This window comes from Mytilus californianus, unplaced genomic scaffold, assembly GCF_021869535.1.
Source record: "Mytilus californianus isolate M0D057914Y unplaced genomic scaffold, xbMytCali1.0.p SCAF_5, whole genome shotgun sequence".
Lineage (NCBI taxonomy): Eukaryota > Metazoa > Mollusca > Bivalvia > Mytilida > Mytilidae > Mytilus > Mytilus californianus.
Window position 1 is genome coordinate 35471562 of NW_026262701.1, and position 21298 is coordinate 35492859.

Below are 21298 nucleotides of genomic sequence, written 5' to 3' on the forward strand. Positions count from 1 at the left end.
AACAGGTAAAAATTTTAACAAAATTTTCTTCTAGATACCAGCTTTTGATCATAAACAAGCTTCTGTCCAAATTTGGTACATATCCAGGATAGTTTAAGAAAGTTATTAAAATTTTAAAAACTTTAACCACAGAGTGAATGTATTGTTTCCTGGCAGGAAAAATAAGTCCATTTATAAGTAAAATACGGAAAAAATAAAAAAATTTTTTTAACAAATTTACTTCTGGATACTATCTTATGATCATAAACAAGCTTCTGTCCAAGTTTGGTAGAAATCCAGGATAGTTTAAGAAAGTTATTAAAATTTCAAAAACTTTAACCACAGAGTGAATATTTGTGGATGCCGCCGACGCCGACAGAATGTAGGATCGCTATGTCTCGCTTTTTCGACTAAAGTTGAAGGCTCGACAAAAATGAAAATTTTTACATACCATGTAAAATTTAACATTGAAAAACTTAGGGCTTAGAAGAAACAGTAATCTTACTTCCAACAACTGTTAATGTTGTAGTTTCACTCCTTCCTGTGCCAACACTGTTTGTAGCATGACACCGGTAGTTAGCTATATCACTAAGATCTGTACTGAGAATGACTAGAGATGGGGATGAGACAGATGACCCGGAATACTTGGCAGAGTTTGACATTTGTATTGTTTGCTCTTGTTGATTTCCAAAAGCCCTTGTCCAGAAGACGTTAGTTTCTGGTGGTGTGGCGGAGACTGAACATGCCAAGGTTATAGAATTTCCAATATTTACACGGTATGCACTCTGCACAATACTGACCACTGGGATGCCTGAAGAATAAAAATTTGATATACTAACATGAATTCATAAATAACCTTCCAATTGGATGCTGAAAAATAAAAGCACTTTTCCAGTGAGCCATTCCTAACTCAAAATATTTTCAAATTACTATAAAATACAAATTAGAACTTTAACACAAAATTAATGGGTTAATATTAAAGACTGCTTGAAATGTCTTAAAAAAAAAAACATTTTTGTGATAAGCTATAAGTTTTATAGAACATTAGAACGGTTATGTTAGAAGTTAAGTGAACAATTAGATTAAAAGTTCATTCAGTACACTTTATTGAATTAAAGATGGACATTCACAGTCAGAATATATATTGTCAATCCTATAATCAGATTGAGAGGTGTATATAGTGTCATCATCTGTGTTGTCCAAACAATTTTGTGACAGCAGCTTGTCTAGTTGCATAAAATGATAAGTGTTGTCCAAGGTCGTTTAATTAAGACAGTCTGCTTGATTGCAAGAAATTTATTTTTTCAGAAGTTTGGTGGACATGATGTCCTTTATTTTTAAAGTATAACATATGTACAGTAACTAGCAATTTACTTCCATCTTATTAAAGTCAACATAAAAAGTGGATTGATGGTGACCTATATTTTAGCACATGCTTAATCCTGCTAATATTTAGGAATTCAATACCCAAAAGTAAGATTAAATTACTTTTAAAAATATTTCAAATAGAATTTTTAATCATTTCATTCAGTGAGGATTCTACTTCATCAATATTATCTCCCCATTACGCCAAACTAATTTTTTCAATCATGAAAATGGAAGCCATTGTAGGGATGATGCGCTGTCAATTAAGCTCTTGAAAACCAATAAATGTATCCACTTAGCATCATTATGATCATTACATGACAGCTGTATTTTCAAAGAAAAATATATCTATAAAGCATCATTAGTATACTTTTGTGCCTTTTGTCAACTTAAAACTATTGTCTGATCGGTTGTCAGGGTAAGTTTTATTGTGAATTCTTTTCCAATGAACCATTCCTAACTCAAGATGTTTTCCAAATACAGTAAAATACAATCAGAACATTCATGCAAATTTAATGGATCTAAAAAACTGAATATAAACTTTTTATGTGACCAGCTATATGCTTCATAGAACATTAGAACTTTAGAACGTTAGAAGTTATTTGAACAATAAGATTCAAAGTCTGCTGAGTAAATCTTATTGAATTAAAGATGGACGTTCACAGTCAGAATATATATTGTCAATCCTATAATCAGATTGAGAGGTGTATATAGTGTCATCATCTGTGTTGTCCAAACAATTCTGTCACAGTAGTGTGGCTAGTCGCATAAAATCATGTTTTTTTAAATGTTTGAAACAGTATGATCCTCTGCCAGAAACTTATTTTTCAGACCAGTTTGGAGGGTAACAGTATGTTATTTACTTTTGAGAGTATATACAGTAACTTGCAATTAACTTTTAACTTCCATCTTATTAAAAGTCAACATAAGAAGTGGATTGATGAAAACCTATATTTTAGCACATGCTAAATCATGTCAATATCTAAGAATTCCATATCCAAAAGCTGAGACTACTATAACACATGTGTTATAGTAGTCTCAGCCAAAAGTAAAAAAATTAAAGTACTTTAAACATTTCCAAATAAGAATTTTAAACAGTTCCTTGAATGATGGAAACAATTATTGTTTTAAATTTTATATGAAATCCAATAATTACTTCCATGTTCTAGAAATATATAAATGACTTACTGCCAACGACATCCAGGAAAGTTTGACTGCTTAATCCAGTTCCAGCCAGATTTGTTGCATAACAGACATAATTGCCCTCATCCGAGTTGCCTGCATTTCTGATGGTCAAGGATGGATTGTCCACTGTTGATCCACTATATCTGTTGGTGTTTGAATTCAGGTCAATATCTTGTAACTGCCCGTTAACAATTCTACGCCAAAAAACGGTGGTTTCTTTCGGAGTAGCAATGACTTCGCAACCAAGAGTAATGGTGTTTCCAAGGATGACTGTGTATGTGTTTGACAAGACATTGACTGTTGGGATGTCTGAAAAAAATTTGGATACCATAAATATTGAAGCATTCTTATGCAGGCATGATTATGATAGATTCTGAATCCTATTGTGTATGATGAGACAAGATCCACCATTTTTAAAATTTTAAATATGTTAATATAAACTGATTTTCTTTTAAATGTTTTTTAATACAGATGTGTTTTGCTCATTGATGAAGACTATATGGTGACCTGTAATTCTTTGCATCTTTGTCCATTGGTCTTTAGGGATAGTTGTCTCATTGGCAATCATACCACAGCTCCTTAATTTTTTTTTTATGGTATTAGCTATTTTGTATATATTTGTGTAGTTCTACCCTAAAGTGATTTAAAAGAACAATTAGAGCTATTTTCCTAATGCTTGTAGTTTAAAGGTTAGGTTTGCTTGCTTGCTTTATTTGTATAAATGTTTACTCAAGCATTGTAGTTAAGATTGACATCTGCAATCAATAGATGGTGGGGCTTCAGTTTGTATACATTATACTTAAATGTTATTGGATGTTAAGTATAATGTATACAAGCTGAAGCCCCGCCTACCTATTGATTCCAGATGCCAATCTCAATTACAATACTTGAGCAAATATTTATACAAAGCAAGCAAGCCAACCAAACCGTTAAACTACATGCATTAGGAAATTAGCACTAACTGTCAGCAGAACTTACTTCCAAGGACATCAAGAAAAGTTTGATCACTAGATCCAGTTCCAACACTATTCTCAGCAAAACACTGATAAAATCCTTCATCATTCAGGTCTAGTCCAGAGATGGTCAAGGATGGCTGACCAACAGATGATCCAGCATATTTTCCTGAATTGAATGAGACTTCAGTCATCTGCCCATTCTTTAATTGTTGCCAGTAAACTCTGGTCTCAGGTGGGTTAGCTGATACTGTACATACTAAAGTGACGGACTGTCCATAGTCACCATTGTACTGGGACTGGCTAACAGTCACTATAGGGATAGCTGTAAAAAATTAAAGGAATTTTTGATTAAATATGCCTTTATCCTTACTTTTCCATTTTAAATAAACTCACTTTTTTTCCAAGTTAAAATACATATATTGCATATTTACACAGATTTCAAACTATCGGAGAATTATCACGGCTTAAAATAAATGTGAACTTCATTATCAGAATGTGTATTATCAATCCTATCATCAAATGAGAGTTGTATTGATATATATCATAATTTGCTACATTTTAGGTGGCTAGACACTTAAATTAGTATGTGATAGAATTTTTTTGGTAGGACTCCGAGTCTGTTATTGTAAATATTTTCAAAATCATTGGTACTTAAAACCTGTTTATCTCCCCTGATTTGTTGACCAAATTGAACTTGCAATGAGGTGTAAGCTTTTGCTCTGTGTTGGAAGCCTGACTGACTGAGATGAAGACAGTAATAAATGGTTTTGTAAGTGCTTGTATGTATTTTTGTTAATTATTACACAATTTCCTTTTTTTTCCATTATATATTTGCAAAGGTTACCTCCCCTGGCAAACTCGCACGATTCATCAAGTTGATGATTGAAGTATGTTATTTAAATTTATTTTTAAGAATAAAACCAAAAGTTAAAAGCAAGATTTTTTTTTCAAAATGTAAATATAAATTTTCAGTGTAAATTTTAAATTTAAAGCATCTAACAATTTGTAAAGACAGAAACGGATCTAAATTTGCAGCTCCCATTGATGTTGAGTTTGACAGTACCAATATACATTCCAAACCATTCTTGTTATCTACATTATGATTTACCACTCTAGAACCTGTTGTTTCCTCCAACTGCTAAATTGTTATTTGGTCTTCAAAACTGTCATTTTGTCATTAGAACTTTTTCTAATGATGTCAAACAATTTAAAATGAGGAACAAAGTAACATTTTGAAAACTATACTATAAACTTCCAGCATATCGGAAGTTCTTATACATAAGCTTAAACTTGCTTTACATCAATTATGTGTAGCCACTTTATTTCACTAAGTTGGTAACTTGTTCCCTGTTTTTAAAATTTACTTACTTCCACTGACATCCAAAAATGTTTGTTGACTGGTACCTATTCCAACTGCATTGGTAGCAGTACATATGTAATTGCCTTCATCAGCAAAGTCAGCTTGTGAAATTATCAGAGATGGTGAATTGACTGTGGAACCACTCAATCTGTTATTGCCTCCAACAGATACATCAATAGTTTGACCTCCAACTACTCTCTGCCACTGTACAACTGTGTGGAGTGGGTTAGCATTGACCACACACTGCAAAGTTACTGTACCACTGACCACTACGCTATAACTATTTGATAATAAAGCTACTACTGGAATACCTAAAAATAGAAATAGTAATACATGTATATCTTTATATATTCCAAAGTATCTGCAGCTTCAGGTTATTCAAGCAAAAATGTTCTGAGAGGGTTGGAAGTTATTCATGGACAGAAAGTCTTCTGCAAAATTTTCATTGTTTACTGTACAGATAAAAAATAATTCATTTAAAACCACCCATAGAAATCCATTCTTGCCAGGTATATTCTATGATAAAGCAAAAACAAAACCTGAAAATTCCTGGGGTCTATCAAATAGTTATCATTTAGAATTCTACTTAATGTATTCTTTGTTCAATTTCTAATTTTTGAAAGGTAAACAAGAGTTACTTGTATTTTGCTTTTAGAATTTTTTTTTCAAATTCATCTTCAAAGGTGCAGTTTGTAATTAAAAAAAAAATGTTTTATCAAAAATAAGGTACAGTCTGATCTGAAAAAAAATCCTCTATATTTGCTTTACAAGAATAAATACCAGCATTTATATAAATACTTTATAAATATACAATTTGTCAAATCAGATGATGAAAGTTTCAAACAAAAATTGCATTACAGTTTCAAGAAAATCACTAGATTGGGCATAATTTCATGTAAAAAAATGTGCATTTAAAATTACAAATGTTCTCATCCCATAAAATATTTCCTTACCTCCAGCAACATCTACAGTTGTCTGAGAACTCTGTCCAGTTCCTACTCCATTTGTAGCAAAACAAACATAAGATGCTTCATCGCTAAGGACAACATTATTGATAGTTAGAGATGGTATGTTGACAGTTGATCCACTATATTTGTTACTACTGACGACATTGATATTAGTTGGTTGTCCGTTCTGGATTTTTTGCCAGTAGACTAAAGTGTGAACTGGATTGGCTGTCACCGTACAAGTCAAGGTCACAGTCTGCCCATAGTCCACATTGTATAGTTGTTGCGGTACCACAACAGATGGAATATCTGCAAATAAAATATAGAAAATTTTATTATTTGAAAAGAACAGGGATGAATTGATTCTAAAGCTAGTTTTGAATCAAAAATATGTTATATATATGACTAAATGATGATATATGGCTGTTTATGTTGAATGGCAAATTAAATGAATATTCAGGACTAGAACATGTTAAATGCAATATGAATATGAAACCTGCTTTGTTCTAGACGGACACATTGAGCCAGATTTTTAACATAACAGTTCTCAGGAAGACATGTCAGCCTACCAGGAAACATTATTCTGACTCCTGGCCATTCAGTCTTACTCCTAAAATCATGGTACTTAATGTAGAAGCAACAAATGTCAATTTTCCTGGCAAAGGATTAAACCCAAAATCCCCAGCACTCAAAGTGAGCACGCTAAGACAAAACCACTCAGGCACTTTGTTTTATCACCAGAAAAAAGTTTTATAAAACAGGAAAATATTAAATTGATCATATGTCTTGTTTTGCATGTCAATATTTCAAGGTATTGAGCAAAACAGGAACATTTTAAAATGTTCCATTTACAATGCTCTGAGTGCTTGAAAAATAAGCCACTTTTTTTCTTTCTATTTTTGTTATACTTACTTCCAACAACATCTAGAACTGTTGATGTGCTCTGACCAGTACCAATACTGTTTGTTGCATAGCAGACGTAGGAAGCTTCATCATCGAGATCTGCATTATTGATGACAAGTGATGGAGAAAAAACAGATGAACCAGAATATTTGCCGCTATTTGCCACAAGAATATCAGTTGCCACGCCATTCTTTATTTTCTTCCAATTAACACTTGTTTGTGCAGGATTAGCTGTTACAGTACAGCCTAAAGTAACTTGTCGGCCAAAATCTACTGCATAGTTTGGTAAGGTTACAACAACAGTTGGGGGCTCTGAAAGAATTTTTAAGTTTTATTAATAAACAAAAAAGCTAATACAATTATTATTTGGAAACTTGTTTCATATAAAACTACAGAGTACTTTTAGAATTAAATCTGTACATTTTTACCTTGCTTCATTGGATAAAAAAGAAATGGTATTGAAAGGTCATTTTATCTCATTCCCATAATATTTCCAACTTTAAAAACAATCAAAATATTTGCTTTCACAAAAAAATCATATGAACACTCAAAATAGAATGGATTGTTAAATGGCTTTGAAAGACATGTCAGCTTTCAAAATAATCTTGGAAAGCATGAAGGGAACTACAAATGTAAAACTGGAATTAAAAGGAGAAGGTTTCTTAAAACTCATATTTTGGACCAAAGATCATTTTACATCAACTTACGGCCTTGAATATCCAAAAATCCTTCAGAACTTCGACCAGTGCCAACAATGTTGGTAGCATGACATCTATAATTTCCTTCATCACTGAAATCCAAATCATTAATTGTCAGTGATGGATTAACAGTTGTAGATCCACCATATTTGCTGGGGTTGGTGGATGGACCTATTGTTGACACCACTCCATTAATATCACGTTCCCAATAGACTGACTGAGCAAAAGGATTGGCTGTAACTGTACATCCTATTGTTATGATGTTACCAACTAAAGCTTGGTAGTTGGACGATCCAATGATAACAGTAGGAACATCTAAAAGTCGGGAAAAAATGTATTACAGAAAAGATGCATGGATCTTGACAAAAAAAGGGGGGAGATCCTTACAATGGGATGAGAATCCATTATAAATTAATTATTACTAAATTTAAACTTTGGTAGGAACACCTCATTTAAGTTCTGATATTTGTCTACTCCACTGTTTTATTATCTGAAGTTTTGAGGTTTCTAGTGACCTAGTTAAGTTTTCACAGAGTAACTTTTCTGGTCAATATACTTTATTTTATTTCAAGATTGGATGGAAAAGTCCCCATTCAAATTCCAATATGGAAGATTTATATGCATTTATTTTTTCTAGTTTTTTATTTATTTTTACTCATCCTCATTTCTTTGACTAAGTAGAGCTTTTTAGTCCATAAAAAAAATCACTAAATATCACATTTTATAGGATAAAAATACCTCTTGTGTATACTCTTAGAGATTTGGAAAATAGTTTGACACCTCTAGATGTATTTTTTTTGTATAGTTGGGTTGCTGCATCACTGATGTTACTACACCAATTTTCATTTTATTCATAACTAAATCTTACATCAGTTGACATAAATAAACTTGATGACTAACTTAAAAAAATTACAAGTAATGTTGTTTTCATCTATATTAAAAAGGTATTATTTGCATTTCATAAATTCATTCTTTAATATACTTTCAAACTGTTTATTTAGCATTTAAATTCTTAAAATGAATTTCTGGATTAAAATAATAATTCAATAGTGTAAATATTAACATGTACTTAGACTGGTTTCTTAGGTCAACAGTTGTTAAGAAGTTTCTCACACTTTAAACAATTTTCCTTCCATGACCTAAGCTTATATCCAATTAAGCTGTTGGCTATATTAAATTTTACCAACCTGTGAAAAATGCCATGATTACTCTAGTAATAAGGTTCAGTGAAAATGCTTCTTTTGTATTTAAATATAATTACAAATCCTGTCTCTAAACTAGTTGGGGTTTTTTTCATTTAAAACAGAGGATATATTTAATTGTCTAACATCAAAAATCCTGGCACCAATTAGGATAAAGATTTAATGGAAAATCTTAACTTGTGAACCATCAAAAGGATATAAAGACAAGCATTAATGTTTCAGAAAAAGTAATTAGCTGGAGGGTCCAAAATTTTTTTTTTACAGTTTGTAGGTATGAACATAGGTCAGCAGAGGTATTCCTTTCAAACACTGGTCTGAATAAAAAAATACTAGCATAAAGAAGGATGAAAAAATGCAGCAATTGTCAATGTTTAGTGTTCATATTACATGGACTTGGGAAGTACTTTTTTTAATAGATTTACTGTATAACATAATCTTATCTACATTTTTTTTTCACCAGTCATTGAACTTTTAATATAACAATACATATTCATAAAAAAAAAAAATAAGAAAAAATATATATCTTACATTGCAAAACTACTTAAATATACCTACCTGAGGTCGTCTGTTCATGTTCACGAGACAAATTCAGAGACAAACAGCTAAATATGTTCTCGATGACATCTGCTTACTTTAAGCAATATGAAAAGTGCAATCATATTTTACCAAGGTGTCTTAACAACATATCAATTCAATGTGAATATATGGTGCCGTTTAATATAGAAGGTGTGTATTGGTTGATTTTAAACAAAAGGGATATGGGATTTCAATGTTTGTCGAGGATTTAATATATAGGGTTGGGTACCACACTCTTGTTATATGGGTCACAGGAACACAAGTACTTACTACCAACAATATCCAGTGTCGTCGGATTACTTTCAGCAAGACCGACAACATTTTCAGCAAAACATTTATAAACACCCTCATCTTCCAAGATGGCGTTTGAAATTGTAAGTGACGGAGTACTTATAGAAGAACCACTGTATTTGATAGAATTTGTCACTTCGATTTGAGAGGTGACATCATTCTTAGTGGCTTCCCAATAAACACGAGTAGCTGCTGGTGTTCCACTTATAACACATTCTAAAGTAACAGTATCAGAATAATCCTCCCTGTATGTACTTTGGGGGATGTTGACGGTCAGTACACCTAGTAGAAAGAAGAAAAACTTGAACAAAGAATTCCAAGTACAAAACTTGGCACAGGGAAGACAATTAAGAGGATTGGGATTGGTTAAATATATTCTAAACTCAGTACATGAAAAGGACAAACATAAGGTCCATATATTTATCAAATTAGTTGTAAGCAAATGTCAGATTATTAGAAGGCCCTCTTCAAAATTCAATATTTGTGTAGCAAAAATTATCTTATTTCCATGGTGCTTTAAATCCCAGAAAGGCCAAATGTTTAACTCTGTCCTTAAACAAATTCAAAATAAAATAAGAACTATAAATATAAAAATAAGAAGATGTGGTTATTTGATTGCCAATGAGACAACTCTCCACAAGAGACCAAATGTATATAAAGTCCATATAGAATATAGCTGAAGGAAATAGTTACCACTGACAATTACTGAAGTCTGATTGACTTCTAGCTGTTTCTCTTATAGTACATTAACTATATAAAATATATATTTATAGTTCAAAAACTTCATCAGAAAACGCATAGGTGACAGAACAGCAGACAGCGAGGGGGATATTTTATACTTTAATTTTAGCCAAAAATTCATGAAAGTCATTGTGTAAATGTACCGATGATAAAAGAAAATACTACTATCTTTATCAGTAAGTCAATTTATAACTGAATTACTGCCTGTAACTTGACAACTGTCAAATTGCCTGCAACAACAAAATAAATTTATCGCAGTAAAAGTTTAATCCATTTATTTAATTTTACATAGCATTTTTTGGGAGAGAGGAGAGAAGGGTGACATACCTTTATATAGAGTTTGTTACTCTTTGATTTGCATTTGTTTTAAAAATAATTGTTGTTAGAAAATCAAAATGAAAGCATTGCCTAAAATAAAAGATTTTTTTTATCTTTAACAAAAGGGCTGTAACAGTGAATATACAAAGACAAACATAAGTTTGGTTGAATCCAGCGAAAAAGGTGTTACTTTCTTTGATGTTCCGGTAAAATGCTGTGACAGTCATCTTACAAATGTGTCAACACTTATCATTGCAGGTTTAAGTCATCATTTTAGATGCTGTCAACCTTGCTCTGCAACTGTTCAGGAGTCATGAAATTACTGGAATTCTTACTACGTTTTCTGTATAGACTAGTTGTACAACAAATTTTGTTTTCTCAAGCACTCACCTTTATTCACAACATGACAGTCAAAGTACATATTTTGTTGCATAAAGTAGTAATTTTAATTTTTCAAAAACTCTATCAAAATAAAGATTATTTGTTTTAACCATAAGGAAGAGGTTTATCTCTTTATTTATAATGTGTCCCAAAGGAAGGACATTTTAACTCAGATCTGCTTTTAAACAATGCACATATTTCACAAAGAGCAATGAGAAAATTTATAATGTTAATGCAAAATACATTTTACAAAAAGAGCGACTGCTAGATAATCATTTACATTCAATAGTTTAAATACATGACCAATATATTTATATGCAGAACTATATATGTATATATATCAAACTTCTTAAATGAAAATAAAGTTAATTATTGAATAACAAATTTATATTTTGATTAATATTTGTTGTCAATATTAAATTATTAATTCTAACCAAGTATCTAAGCGACTCTTTATTCAAAGGTGTGGACTAACAGTGAAGGAAAAAACTTGTGTTGTCATTAATGATTTGTATTTGAGCTTTAAGATATGGCTTTGGGATGATAAGGGCATACAATATGTCTCCTTTAAAAAGTAGCCGTAAAAAAAAAAATAAATTCATTTTGAAATTTGGAGCCGTGCCTTCCATACCTTTATAGCCTAAAAACTAGATACACTTTCGGGCAAAATAATAAAAACCATTTGTAGAACTTACTGCCTGTTACTGAAAGTGTTGTTTCCTGACTGGTTCCAGTTCCAACCGCATTTGTAGCAGAGCACCTGTAGACACCTGAATCGGACGTCACAGTATTGGAAATGGTGAGAGATGGCGTATTGACTGAGCCACCGAAATATTTTGCTGAATTTCCTATATTAATTGTTGATGGTACACCATTTATAACTTTCTGCCAAGTTACAGTGGTGTGTTGAGGATTAGCAGTTATTTGGCACTCAATAGTAATCGGGTTTCCATACAAGATACTGTAGGTTGGAGATGGAATAGTGACTGTAGGTATATCTGAAAAAAGAAATTATTGCCATCATTACATACACTTGATACTAAATTTCAATGCAATTCTAAAATTAAATGCAAATGAAAATTCAAGATCATTCAAGACACACATTGTAAAGTGAAATATCAGAAGAAATTACAATTAATAATAAAACAATACAGACAATTATTAAGTCAGAAAAAATTCACTTTTGTACACATTTTTTTCCTGCATTTTGTGTTTCAGAATGCTCATTTTCATCCTGTCTTGTGCAAGTTTTGTCCGCTAAATGCTAAATTTATATTTTGTTCTTACTTCCAGTAACATCCAAGAATGCATTTTGACTAGATGATGTTCCTGCAATGTTAGTAGCACTGCAGACATAGTTTGCTTCATCATTCTGAGCAACATTAAATATGGTCAAGGATGGGTTGTTAACGGAACCTCCTTGGTATTTTCCGCTATTGCCGATGTTGATATTAGTGGTTTGACCTCCAGAGTTCTTTGTCCAGGATACTGAAGAAGCTGAGGGTAGCCCAGTTACAGTGCAGCCTATTGTGACACTGTTACTTCCCAGAACAGCAGATAAAGATGTCTGATCAATTGTCACAGAAAGTAATCCTTTGAAGAAAAATGGAATAGATCAGTTTTAAAATATAGTGTATCTCACCCAACGAAAATATCTCAAATTAAACTATCCATGTTATGTCGTAACAAATAATTTAACAAATATAACTTCAATAAGTTATAACATTCTGCAGAACCCAGTGTCTCACCTACTTTTGCTGTTAATCGCAGGCTCAACAAAAATGAGGAAAAAAAATTTACTTCTGGATACTATCTTATGATCATAAACAAGCTTCTGTCCTAGTTTGGTAGAAATCCAGAATAGTTTAAGAAAGTTATTAAAATTTTAAAAACTTTAACCACAGAGTGAATGTAATGTTTCCTGGCAGAAAAACTAAGTCCATTCAGAGGTAAATTACGGAAAAAATGGAATTTTTTTATTGCAAAATTTACTTCTGGATACTATCTTATGATCATAAACAAGCTTCTGTCCTAGTTTGGTAGAAATCCAGGATAGTTTAAGAAAGTTATTAAAATTTAAAAAACTTTAACCACAGAATGAATACTTGTGGACGACTATAACGACGGAATGTAGGATTGCTATGTCTCGCTTTTTCGACAAAAGTCGAAGGCTCGACAAAAATGGTTGACAAAAGAAATGAAATGCAATTATAATGTTATAAAAGAACTTTACAAAAAAGTGATAATTTAAAATATAAATTTATCAAACAAAAATTTTTATACACATATATGAATCTACCCTTCTCCAAATTGAATTCATTAGCACAAACAATAATTTAATCACTGTTGAGAATAAACAAAACAAAAACAAAAAGAGAAAAACAAGGCTAAAAAGGATAGGGGTCTTAGCAGTACTTTGTTAAGGGTGTCTACTGAAACTATAGACTAATTACAGGGATTTGTCTTCAAGTCTCTCTGTAGTTGTTAAAACAAGAGTCATATATACTGTTGCGTGTGCTTCTCAACCAGTAGGGTAATTTTTTTTAAACCAATGGGGGGTGGGGCTTTCGAAACAACTACATTGAGTCCAGAAGACATTTGGGTCCTGCTTTACTAACAGAATATTAAGGTCTTGATTTTTCATAAAGAAAATAAAAAAGTATTTTCTGGCAAAATGTTAGAAACCTACAAGATTATGTTCCAATGAGAGGAAAGGATGGGGATTAACCTACAAGTAATGTACCAATGAGAGAAAAGGATGGGGATTAACCTACAAGTAATGTACCAATGAGAGAAAAGGATGGGTACAAACTACTAAAAACCTATAAGTAAGACGATCCATATCTTCAATTCTTGCCATTTAACTGTAATTGTCTCATATGTACTATACCATTTAAAAAGATTGATACATCAAAACTATCAAGTCATACGGAACAAGAAGTTCATGCTTACTATAGGACAATAATTTTTAAATAAAACTTTTCTGACAAAGTTACTTCGTCATGGGACTAAGATTACAAGGCAAACATATACAAAAGAACAACTCAATTATAATCTACCTGGTTAACATTTTTTAAAAGGGTTAATCTGAAGTTGTTAGTGATTACCACTCATAACATGATAAACAAGTAAACCTGTGAGCTACTGCTCACTGATGATACCCCCGCCAAAATATTTCGGTAAACAGGAAGTTGTTGAGTGATGAATCTGAAAACGCATCACACTGTGTAACTTATTTATATAAACCCTGAAACCAAATTTCAAAAATCCTTGTCAAGTAGTTCCTGAGAAAAATGTGACGAAAATTTTCAACTTGGCTATCATGTGTAAAATAATACAAGTGTTCGGTAAACAGGAAGTTATTGAGTGATGAATCTTAAAACGCATCACACGGTGTCACTTACTTATATAAACCCTGAAACCAAATTTCAGAAATCCTTGTCAGGTAGTTCCCGAGAAAAATGCGACGAAAATATTCATGGGACGGACAGACTGACGGATGGATGGATGGATGGATGGATGGACTGACGGAAGGACAGACAGAGGTAAAACAGTATACCCCCTTTTTTAAAGCGGGGGTATAAAGATTAAACTACTACATATAAGTGTGGGAGGGAAGCAAGTTTTACAGAAGATTAAGTCACAAACTAACACTACAGTACAACTACAATAATAATAAGTCACAAAATTCTACAAAGAAGCGTACTGATTACATACTGAAATGATCAAATCCCTGTAACAGGCTGAATGGTCTGGTCTCTTCATGGTCATGAAAACTGACTGACGATGTCCATGTTACGGTGAAAGTTGGCTGTACCAAATCGGTTTGTTAAATCTCTGAACCCCGAAATGTATTCTTGTTAAAAATATATTGTAAGGTGCAGTTATGTTAGTATGTCCGACTTTTTAATATGGTTGACGGAGACAGTTGTGAATAAGATAAACTTAATCTACAATCACTACTGTCTTGGTCCTGTGTTGGGGGGGATGAAAATGTTTTTTCACAATACACGTTTTATAAAATAAGTTTCGAGTGCTATCATCATGCGAAACAATTTTAATTGTAGTGTTTCCTGGAAACATGTATATTTACCTTGATATAGCTATTATTTGTTACTGGACAAAGCTATTAACCCTTCCCTAGATCTTCCATCAATTTCTTCATTTTCCATCAACACTTGATGGACAATTGATGGAAAGTTGACGGTACTTGATGGAATTCCATCCTAAACCAAAAAAATCCATCAAAGGATGATGGAAATTAGGAATTTTATTTCCATCCCCATTCTTTTGATGGAAAATTTGATGGCATCTTTAACCCCTGATGGAAAATTGGATGGCATTTTTACCCTCTGATGGAAAATATGATGGCATTTATTCCACCTGATGGAAAATAGGATGGAAATGAAGGAAGTTTGATGGAAATTGGACTTAAACATTTTCTTTGATGGAAAGTGAGATGGAATTTGGACTTAGAATATTTTGTTGATGGAAAGTGTGATGGTATTTAAACTCTGTCATTTTGCTTGATGGAAAAAAACTTAGAAAATTTCAGCATAATTGTGTCTGAAAATTTAACATCCCTTACTGAGGTAAAAAGTTTTCTATTATATTGGAGCAAACAAATTTCTTTACAAGAAGTACTAGCAAGAAAGTTACATGTTGTTGCAGCTGTAACTTGTAACATAATCTCTCAATGTTACTGAAATAATATTTGTTCATGAGAAAGTTGCAGTATTTTTCTGCAATGTTGCAAGAAAGAGTTTGTTTGCTAGAAAGTTGCAACAAACAATTCCCTAAACTGTGCAATACCTTGTATATATCTTGTAACAGGAAAGGATTTCAAGATTATCCTGGGATATCCTGAAAATATCCTGTTAGGCTATAAGTCCTTTTTTTAGAAAAAAACTTAATGGGAGAATTCCAGAAAATGTCGGGACTTTCAAATCAAGCAGCTTAAAACTGGGGGAATTCTCAGGATATCTCAAGACTTTCAAAAATCATATTATATAAACCAGAATATATCAGGACTTTTCGATCATCATTCATCCAACTTTCAGGACATTTACAAATTCTATCTGAATGGAAAAAAAAGGGCCTGGATGATTCCTGGTATTGAGACTTAAGAAAAAATATAATCTGTATTACAAATTCAACCAAATAAAAAAGAAAATCTTTGGGACTGAAATTAACTATTGTTTGTCAAATATATATATATTCACATGAAGATACAGTGTTCTAGCCAGGATTTAAAAAGGGCAGGGTGCTCTAGTCAGAAAAATGACAATTTTATTTATAAAATGTCATTGAAAAAAGGGCAATTAAACTAAAATAAAACTCAGGCACTAAGGTAAAATCAAGTTTCAGTTGAAGGGGAGTAATAAAATTCAATACTTTTGGCACAATTTTTTATGTTTAGCTTTAAAAATCTCGGGTCATTAATAGTGACTAATGACACGTTCACACTGCAGCTGAAATGAATTATTTAGTGGCTTATGAGTTTCATAAAGTTAACCTGGTAGTTACTCATCTTTAGGATCATATGCAAACTTACAATAAAGCAATTTGAATTATTATTTTAAAGCACTTGATAGAGCAATGAATGGAGGTAAAGATGAAAAAAACAGTTTTCAAAATATTTATATTCTAAGTGTTTTCAGGTTAAAAATAATTAAAAGAAATATTCTAATATGCATTTGCATTCAATTTGTTTTATATTTATTTAATTGCGAAAAAAAAACATAAATAAACGGAATATATTGTGAAAAGGTGATAAAAAAGGGGAAGTAACTCTTTTTTTTTTGGCAAACATTTTTGAAATAGACAAATTGTTTTTGACATAAAGCAAAGATAATTGGTGTTAAATTAACAATGTGTTTGACACCAAAGCTGTCAGGTGAAGCCATGCACTTAATGGGTCACTTAATTTTACAGTTTACACAGCTAGCTGAACTTCCTGTTCATGGAAGAATTACGAATTTCAGTTTGACCGTATTTCAAATTAAGAAAAATGCCGAGATTTTCGCGATATAAACGACAGGGAACTCGAGAAACGCCAACGGCTGTTTTGCCAGACAAGCTGGGGCGTTTCTGATTTTCTCCCAAGTTCACATAAGTGCGTTTCTATTAATTATCAGATCGATGATCGACATCGTGAAACATTGGTTTCTCAACTTGTGTAAAATGTAAACAAATCATGACCACGTGTTTTTTGTAATTGTACTGAACAGTTCGACCCTAGAAAATACCGTTCTAGATAATGCGGCCAATAGTTCATCCGCATGCACCCTGTGCCGATTAAATTAACGTTGTTTTTTTTTCTTTTATTTAAAACTGGCCAGTTGTAATATTTTTATGCGACACCCTTGATCTATTTTCATAATACCGGTACGGGAACGGATCAACTTCTGGTCGATATAATATGGGGCGAGATTGTCACTTCGACGTTAGCGCACTTGAGAAACACGTCATCAAAATGTGATTACGCTGATATGGAGATCAAACTTATGCTGGAAAATCCGATGCAGATGTTTTCAGATAAGTGCATTAGAAATTTAATTCAACATGTGTATATTATGATTATAAATTATAATTCATTGAAGAACTATGATTTTTTTATTGTTTTTATTTGATCATATCAACATCAGAAAGGTTGAGATCATAAACTGAAAATTATATTTATTTTTAACATGAGTTTTTGACAATGAATAATCTTGTTGTCACATAACAGGCATAACTGGTAGACATGTAAAAAAATATTGAGTTGTGTGAATGGTTATTTGGTGAAAATAATAAGTCGCCGGTTTTTAATCTTCAGGGGATAAAAAAAGGGGGAGGGTAATTAATTTGAATCCAAATGGCTTCCAATGTACTGTATAACCATGCAATAATATTTCTATTGAATTTATTGCTTCAAAACGTCTTGAACAATTGATTCTTTGTGGATTTTTTTTTTTACTTTTAGGGGATTTAATGATTTTAAAATGGAGCTGCCAATTTTGATAGTGAACAGATAATCAGATTGCATGCAGATTCCAGTTACCTTTACTCAGCAATACTAGTTGGAAGTATAGAGACAGCAAATTTAATTACAGAAAGGAGAAGAACTTAACATGTATCCTTTATATCTGATTTTTATTAAGCCTAAATTAATATATTGTTTGTTTCCCCAATCCGACACCGCCAAGCCAGGTGTGGGTAGGTAGGTAGGGAAATAATTTTATTTTTTTCCAAAAAGCTGGAACAATATTGGTCGATCTGGCAAGCCTGAAAATTGGAACTGAATAAAATAATATTTGACTTAGTTTTGACAATAAAATTTTATGAGTCGGACCCGTTTTTGCACAATGTTGCAGGGTCGGTAGGGATTGGGGAAACAGACAATATTTTATTTTAGGCCTAATATAATATTTGAAACTGAACAGCGAGCATCGTTAAGCCATGGTGAACAATGTGTATCAAAATACAATTATTGAATTAAGACAATGAAATGCTTAAGGGTATTAGTGAACATGAGGAGGAGGGGGTGGGTTTGGGAACCATTTTGATAATTTTGGTAATTTAACAATCTAAGCAGCCATTAAAAATGGCCAACAAGTTTGCTAGTAGTAAGTACTAGTATCTAATTTTGATGGGAGTTTAAGGATCTGACATTAAAATAAATACAGGTCAATTTTTTTAAATGGGAACTTGACAGCCGTTTAAATAAATTATTAAAGACAGTTATCGGGAAGGACGTCCGCCTTGCGCCAATTGCCCTTTTCGACCAGAAATGGTGCATAGAGTGACAAATGTAAGCGCCCACGTGGCGCACGATATTTTCCACTCCATTATGAAACATTTGATATCGTAAAATGGATTTCCGATTGTGTTTCATGTCGCCATGTGTATGTACAAAACTGTAGTGTTACCGCCAATGATAGGAGCACCGCCTATATATATTTTTGGGACGTCTCCAGTGTAAACATATTTTGGATTATATCTTTTGGTAAGTACAATGTATTAGAATTTCCCCAATTTTGAATATATGTGCATGATCTTTTAGTTCAAAGTAGTGACATTTGAGGTGTTTTATTAACTTTTAAGAGTCAAGAAAAAAAGAAGGTCATAGATTTATAAAAAGTATTAATAAAGAAGATGTGGTATGCTTGCCAATGAGACAACTCTCCACAAGAGACCAAATGACAAAAAAAATATGCATATACATATCATAAAATTGTGTAGGACATGAGTCATTTTTTGTATCATTTTAAAACATTATTTGTTTTATAAAATAGTACTTCTGAAAAAGTAATTTTGCTATAAAATTAGAGATCTGTGGTGTGACTGACAATATGACATTTATATATCCACAAATGGTAAAATAATACATCTTTATATATACATGTATAGTATATACACTACCCACCAAAAGTATGATATAAAACATGGGCAAGACCCATTATGTTATAGTACAATGATTATGAAAAACAAATATTAAACAAAAAAGAAAGGACAACCTCTTTATTTCTAGGGACAGTCACTTATTATAATGATGATAATTTAGTACTGACATGAGGTTTAATGTATTGTACAGTTATATATCAGCTGCTGAACCAGGGTGGTGGTGGTGGCAATTAAGTCAACATTAGGAGTAAGACTTATAAAACTTCTATTTAATAAGTTATGTAGCTCTAAAGCTCAGAAAGGGGGAGCCCACTTTCCTAAATCCACCTCTGAATATTAAATTTCTAGAAGGATTTGACACTCTTAGAAATTGACCCTGCAAGTGACACATTAATACAAATCTTTTCAAAAAGTGTTATTTTCATTTGATAATTTCAGAATTGACAACAAATGTAACTAACTAACTTTATATCTGTACAATGTTAACTTATTCTTTTATATGCTAGATTCTTTTACTTTTATTTTGCAGAATTTGCCATCAACTAATTCAACTTTAAGGACAGCGAGTTCAATGGGACACTGAACGAAAAGATACACACATGTAACAGGACTACCTATAGACGACAGAGAACAAATATTGTTTTATTAAATCACAGAAAATGCCATAAATGGAAAGATTTTCTAAAGACATTCTCCTTACTCATCCATCAAATTCCATCTGATGGTCAATTCTCCATCAAGTTTCCATGCATTTTACATGTAATGGAAATATTCCATTGGTTTTCCATCTGATGGCAAAATTACCATCAGTTTTCCATCAGATGGCAAAAATACCATCAATTATCCATCAGATGGCAAAAATACCATCAGATGGAAATTATGCCATCAATTTTCCATCAACATGAACACAAATTCCATCAAACCTTTTCCATCAACCATTTTTCCAGCATTGATGGAAAGTTGATGGAAAGTTGTTCCAATACTCCATCAACATGATGGAATGTGATGGCATTTTTTCCATCACAAAATTCAATCATGTTTGATGGAAAATCTAGGGAAGGGAACTATTGTCATGCTTTGTAGGGAAGGGGAGATATTTTCTTTTGCAACAGGTCAAAGCGTTATTGAAAGAGTTGTTAGAGGTGTTAAAAGTGTGATGGTATATCAGATTTAATAGTTTAAAAGGATAGCCTGATTTTATGAAGTTCTGATCACCACTTTCTGGGTTATTAGTTTCCCATTATCTTAATTCAACTGTGATTATTCTGGTTTGTCAACAAAATCAAAATTAAAAAAAAACAGGTTGTGTTCACACGGATCAGTGACACAAGGGAAAAGCATGTGCAAAAACAATGCTGTTTGAGAAGTTATTTTACATCAACTTAATCTATAATTTCAATTAATTTTAATGTCTTTTTCTATTAAACTTACATATTTGGCAATGAAATAAATTTGTGAAGCTTCAAAAAAATTTTTTAATATGAAATGAATCTCCTATACCATGAAAATACTGCAAACGATCACACACACTTTGAAATTATCAGAGTTCCCATAGGTGTTTTCAACAAGTGAAAAAAAAGTTTTTTTCTGAATTCCCGGTGGCAAAAAGGGGTGCGTGGACAAAATACCAGTGCAAACTTTAATAGGCCAATTACGATAGTAAGGGTTGGTGAAGACTAAACTTACCATGGAAATGTAACTGGGTGTTCCAAGAAGTTCCATAGAGTTCATGCTCTAGTCATTTAAAAATTCCGACATAAAGTGTGGTTTCACCATTTTATGCTTTTGAACACAATTCCACTTATGAGAAGTTCAATGGTAAAAGTTAAGCAGCAGTTGTGTTGTGTTCTTTTAAAAAACACACCAGATTGTAGGGCTTCCAGTGATCACAGAAATGATTCATATTGTATTTGAAAAGTGGGCATTTTTGTTAATTCCTTCACCTTTTTTCAAGGATCAACCTTACTTTGTCAATCTTGAAGAGATATTGTGGAGTTTTAAATTAATATTC

At 32.1% G+C, this 21298-nt stretch overlaps 1 protein-coding gene across 2 annotated transcripts in view; it reads right to left on the reverse strand.

The window, feature by feature from the left end:
- The window catches only part of LOC127701536 (hemicentin-1-like), a 67074-nt gene that overhangs the window by 23234 nt on the left and 22542 nt on the right, over window positions 1–21298 (reverse strand). For both annotated transcript variants that reach the window (XM_052205425.1, XM_052205427.1), the window contains exons 7-15: window positions 12190–12495; window positions 11598–11900; window positions 7403–7708; window positions 6705–7007; window positions 5799–6101; window positions 4854–5156; window positions 3508–3807; window positions 2533–2838; window positions 485–790 (exon numbers count right to left, since the gene is read on the reverse strand). In XM_052205425.1, coding sequence (XP_052061385.1) covers window positions 485–790; window positions 2533–2838; window positions 3508–3807; window positions 4854–5156; window positions 5799–6101; window positions 6705–7007; window positions 7403–7708; window positions 11598–11900; window positions 12190–12495 — 2736 coding nt within the window. The remainder of the gene's footprint in view (window positions 1–484; window positions 791–2532; window positions 2839–3507; window positions 3808–4853; window positions 5157–5798; window positions 6102–6704; window positions 7008–7402; window positions 7709–11597; window positions 11901–12189; window positions 12496–21298) is intronic.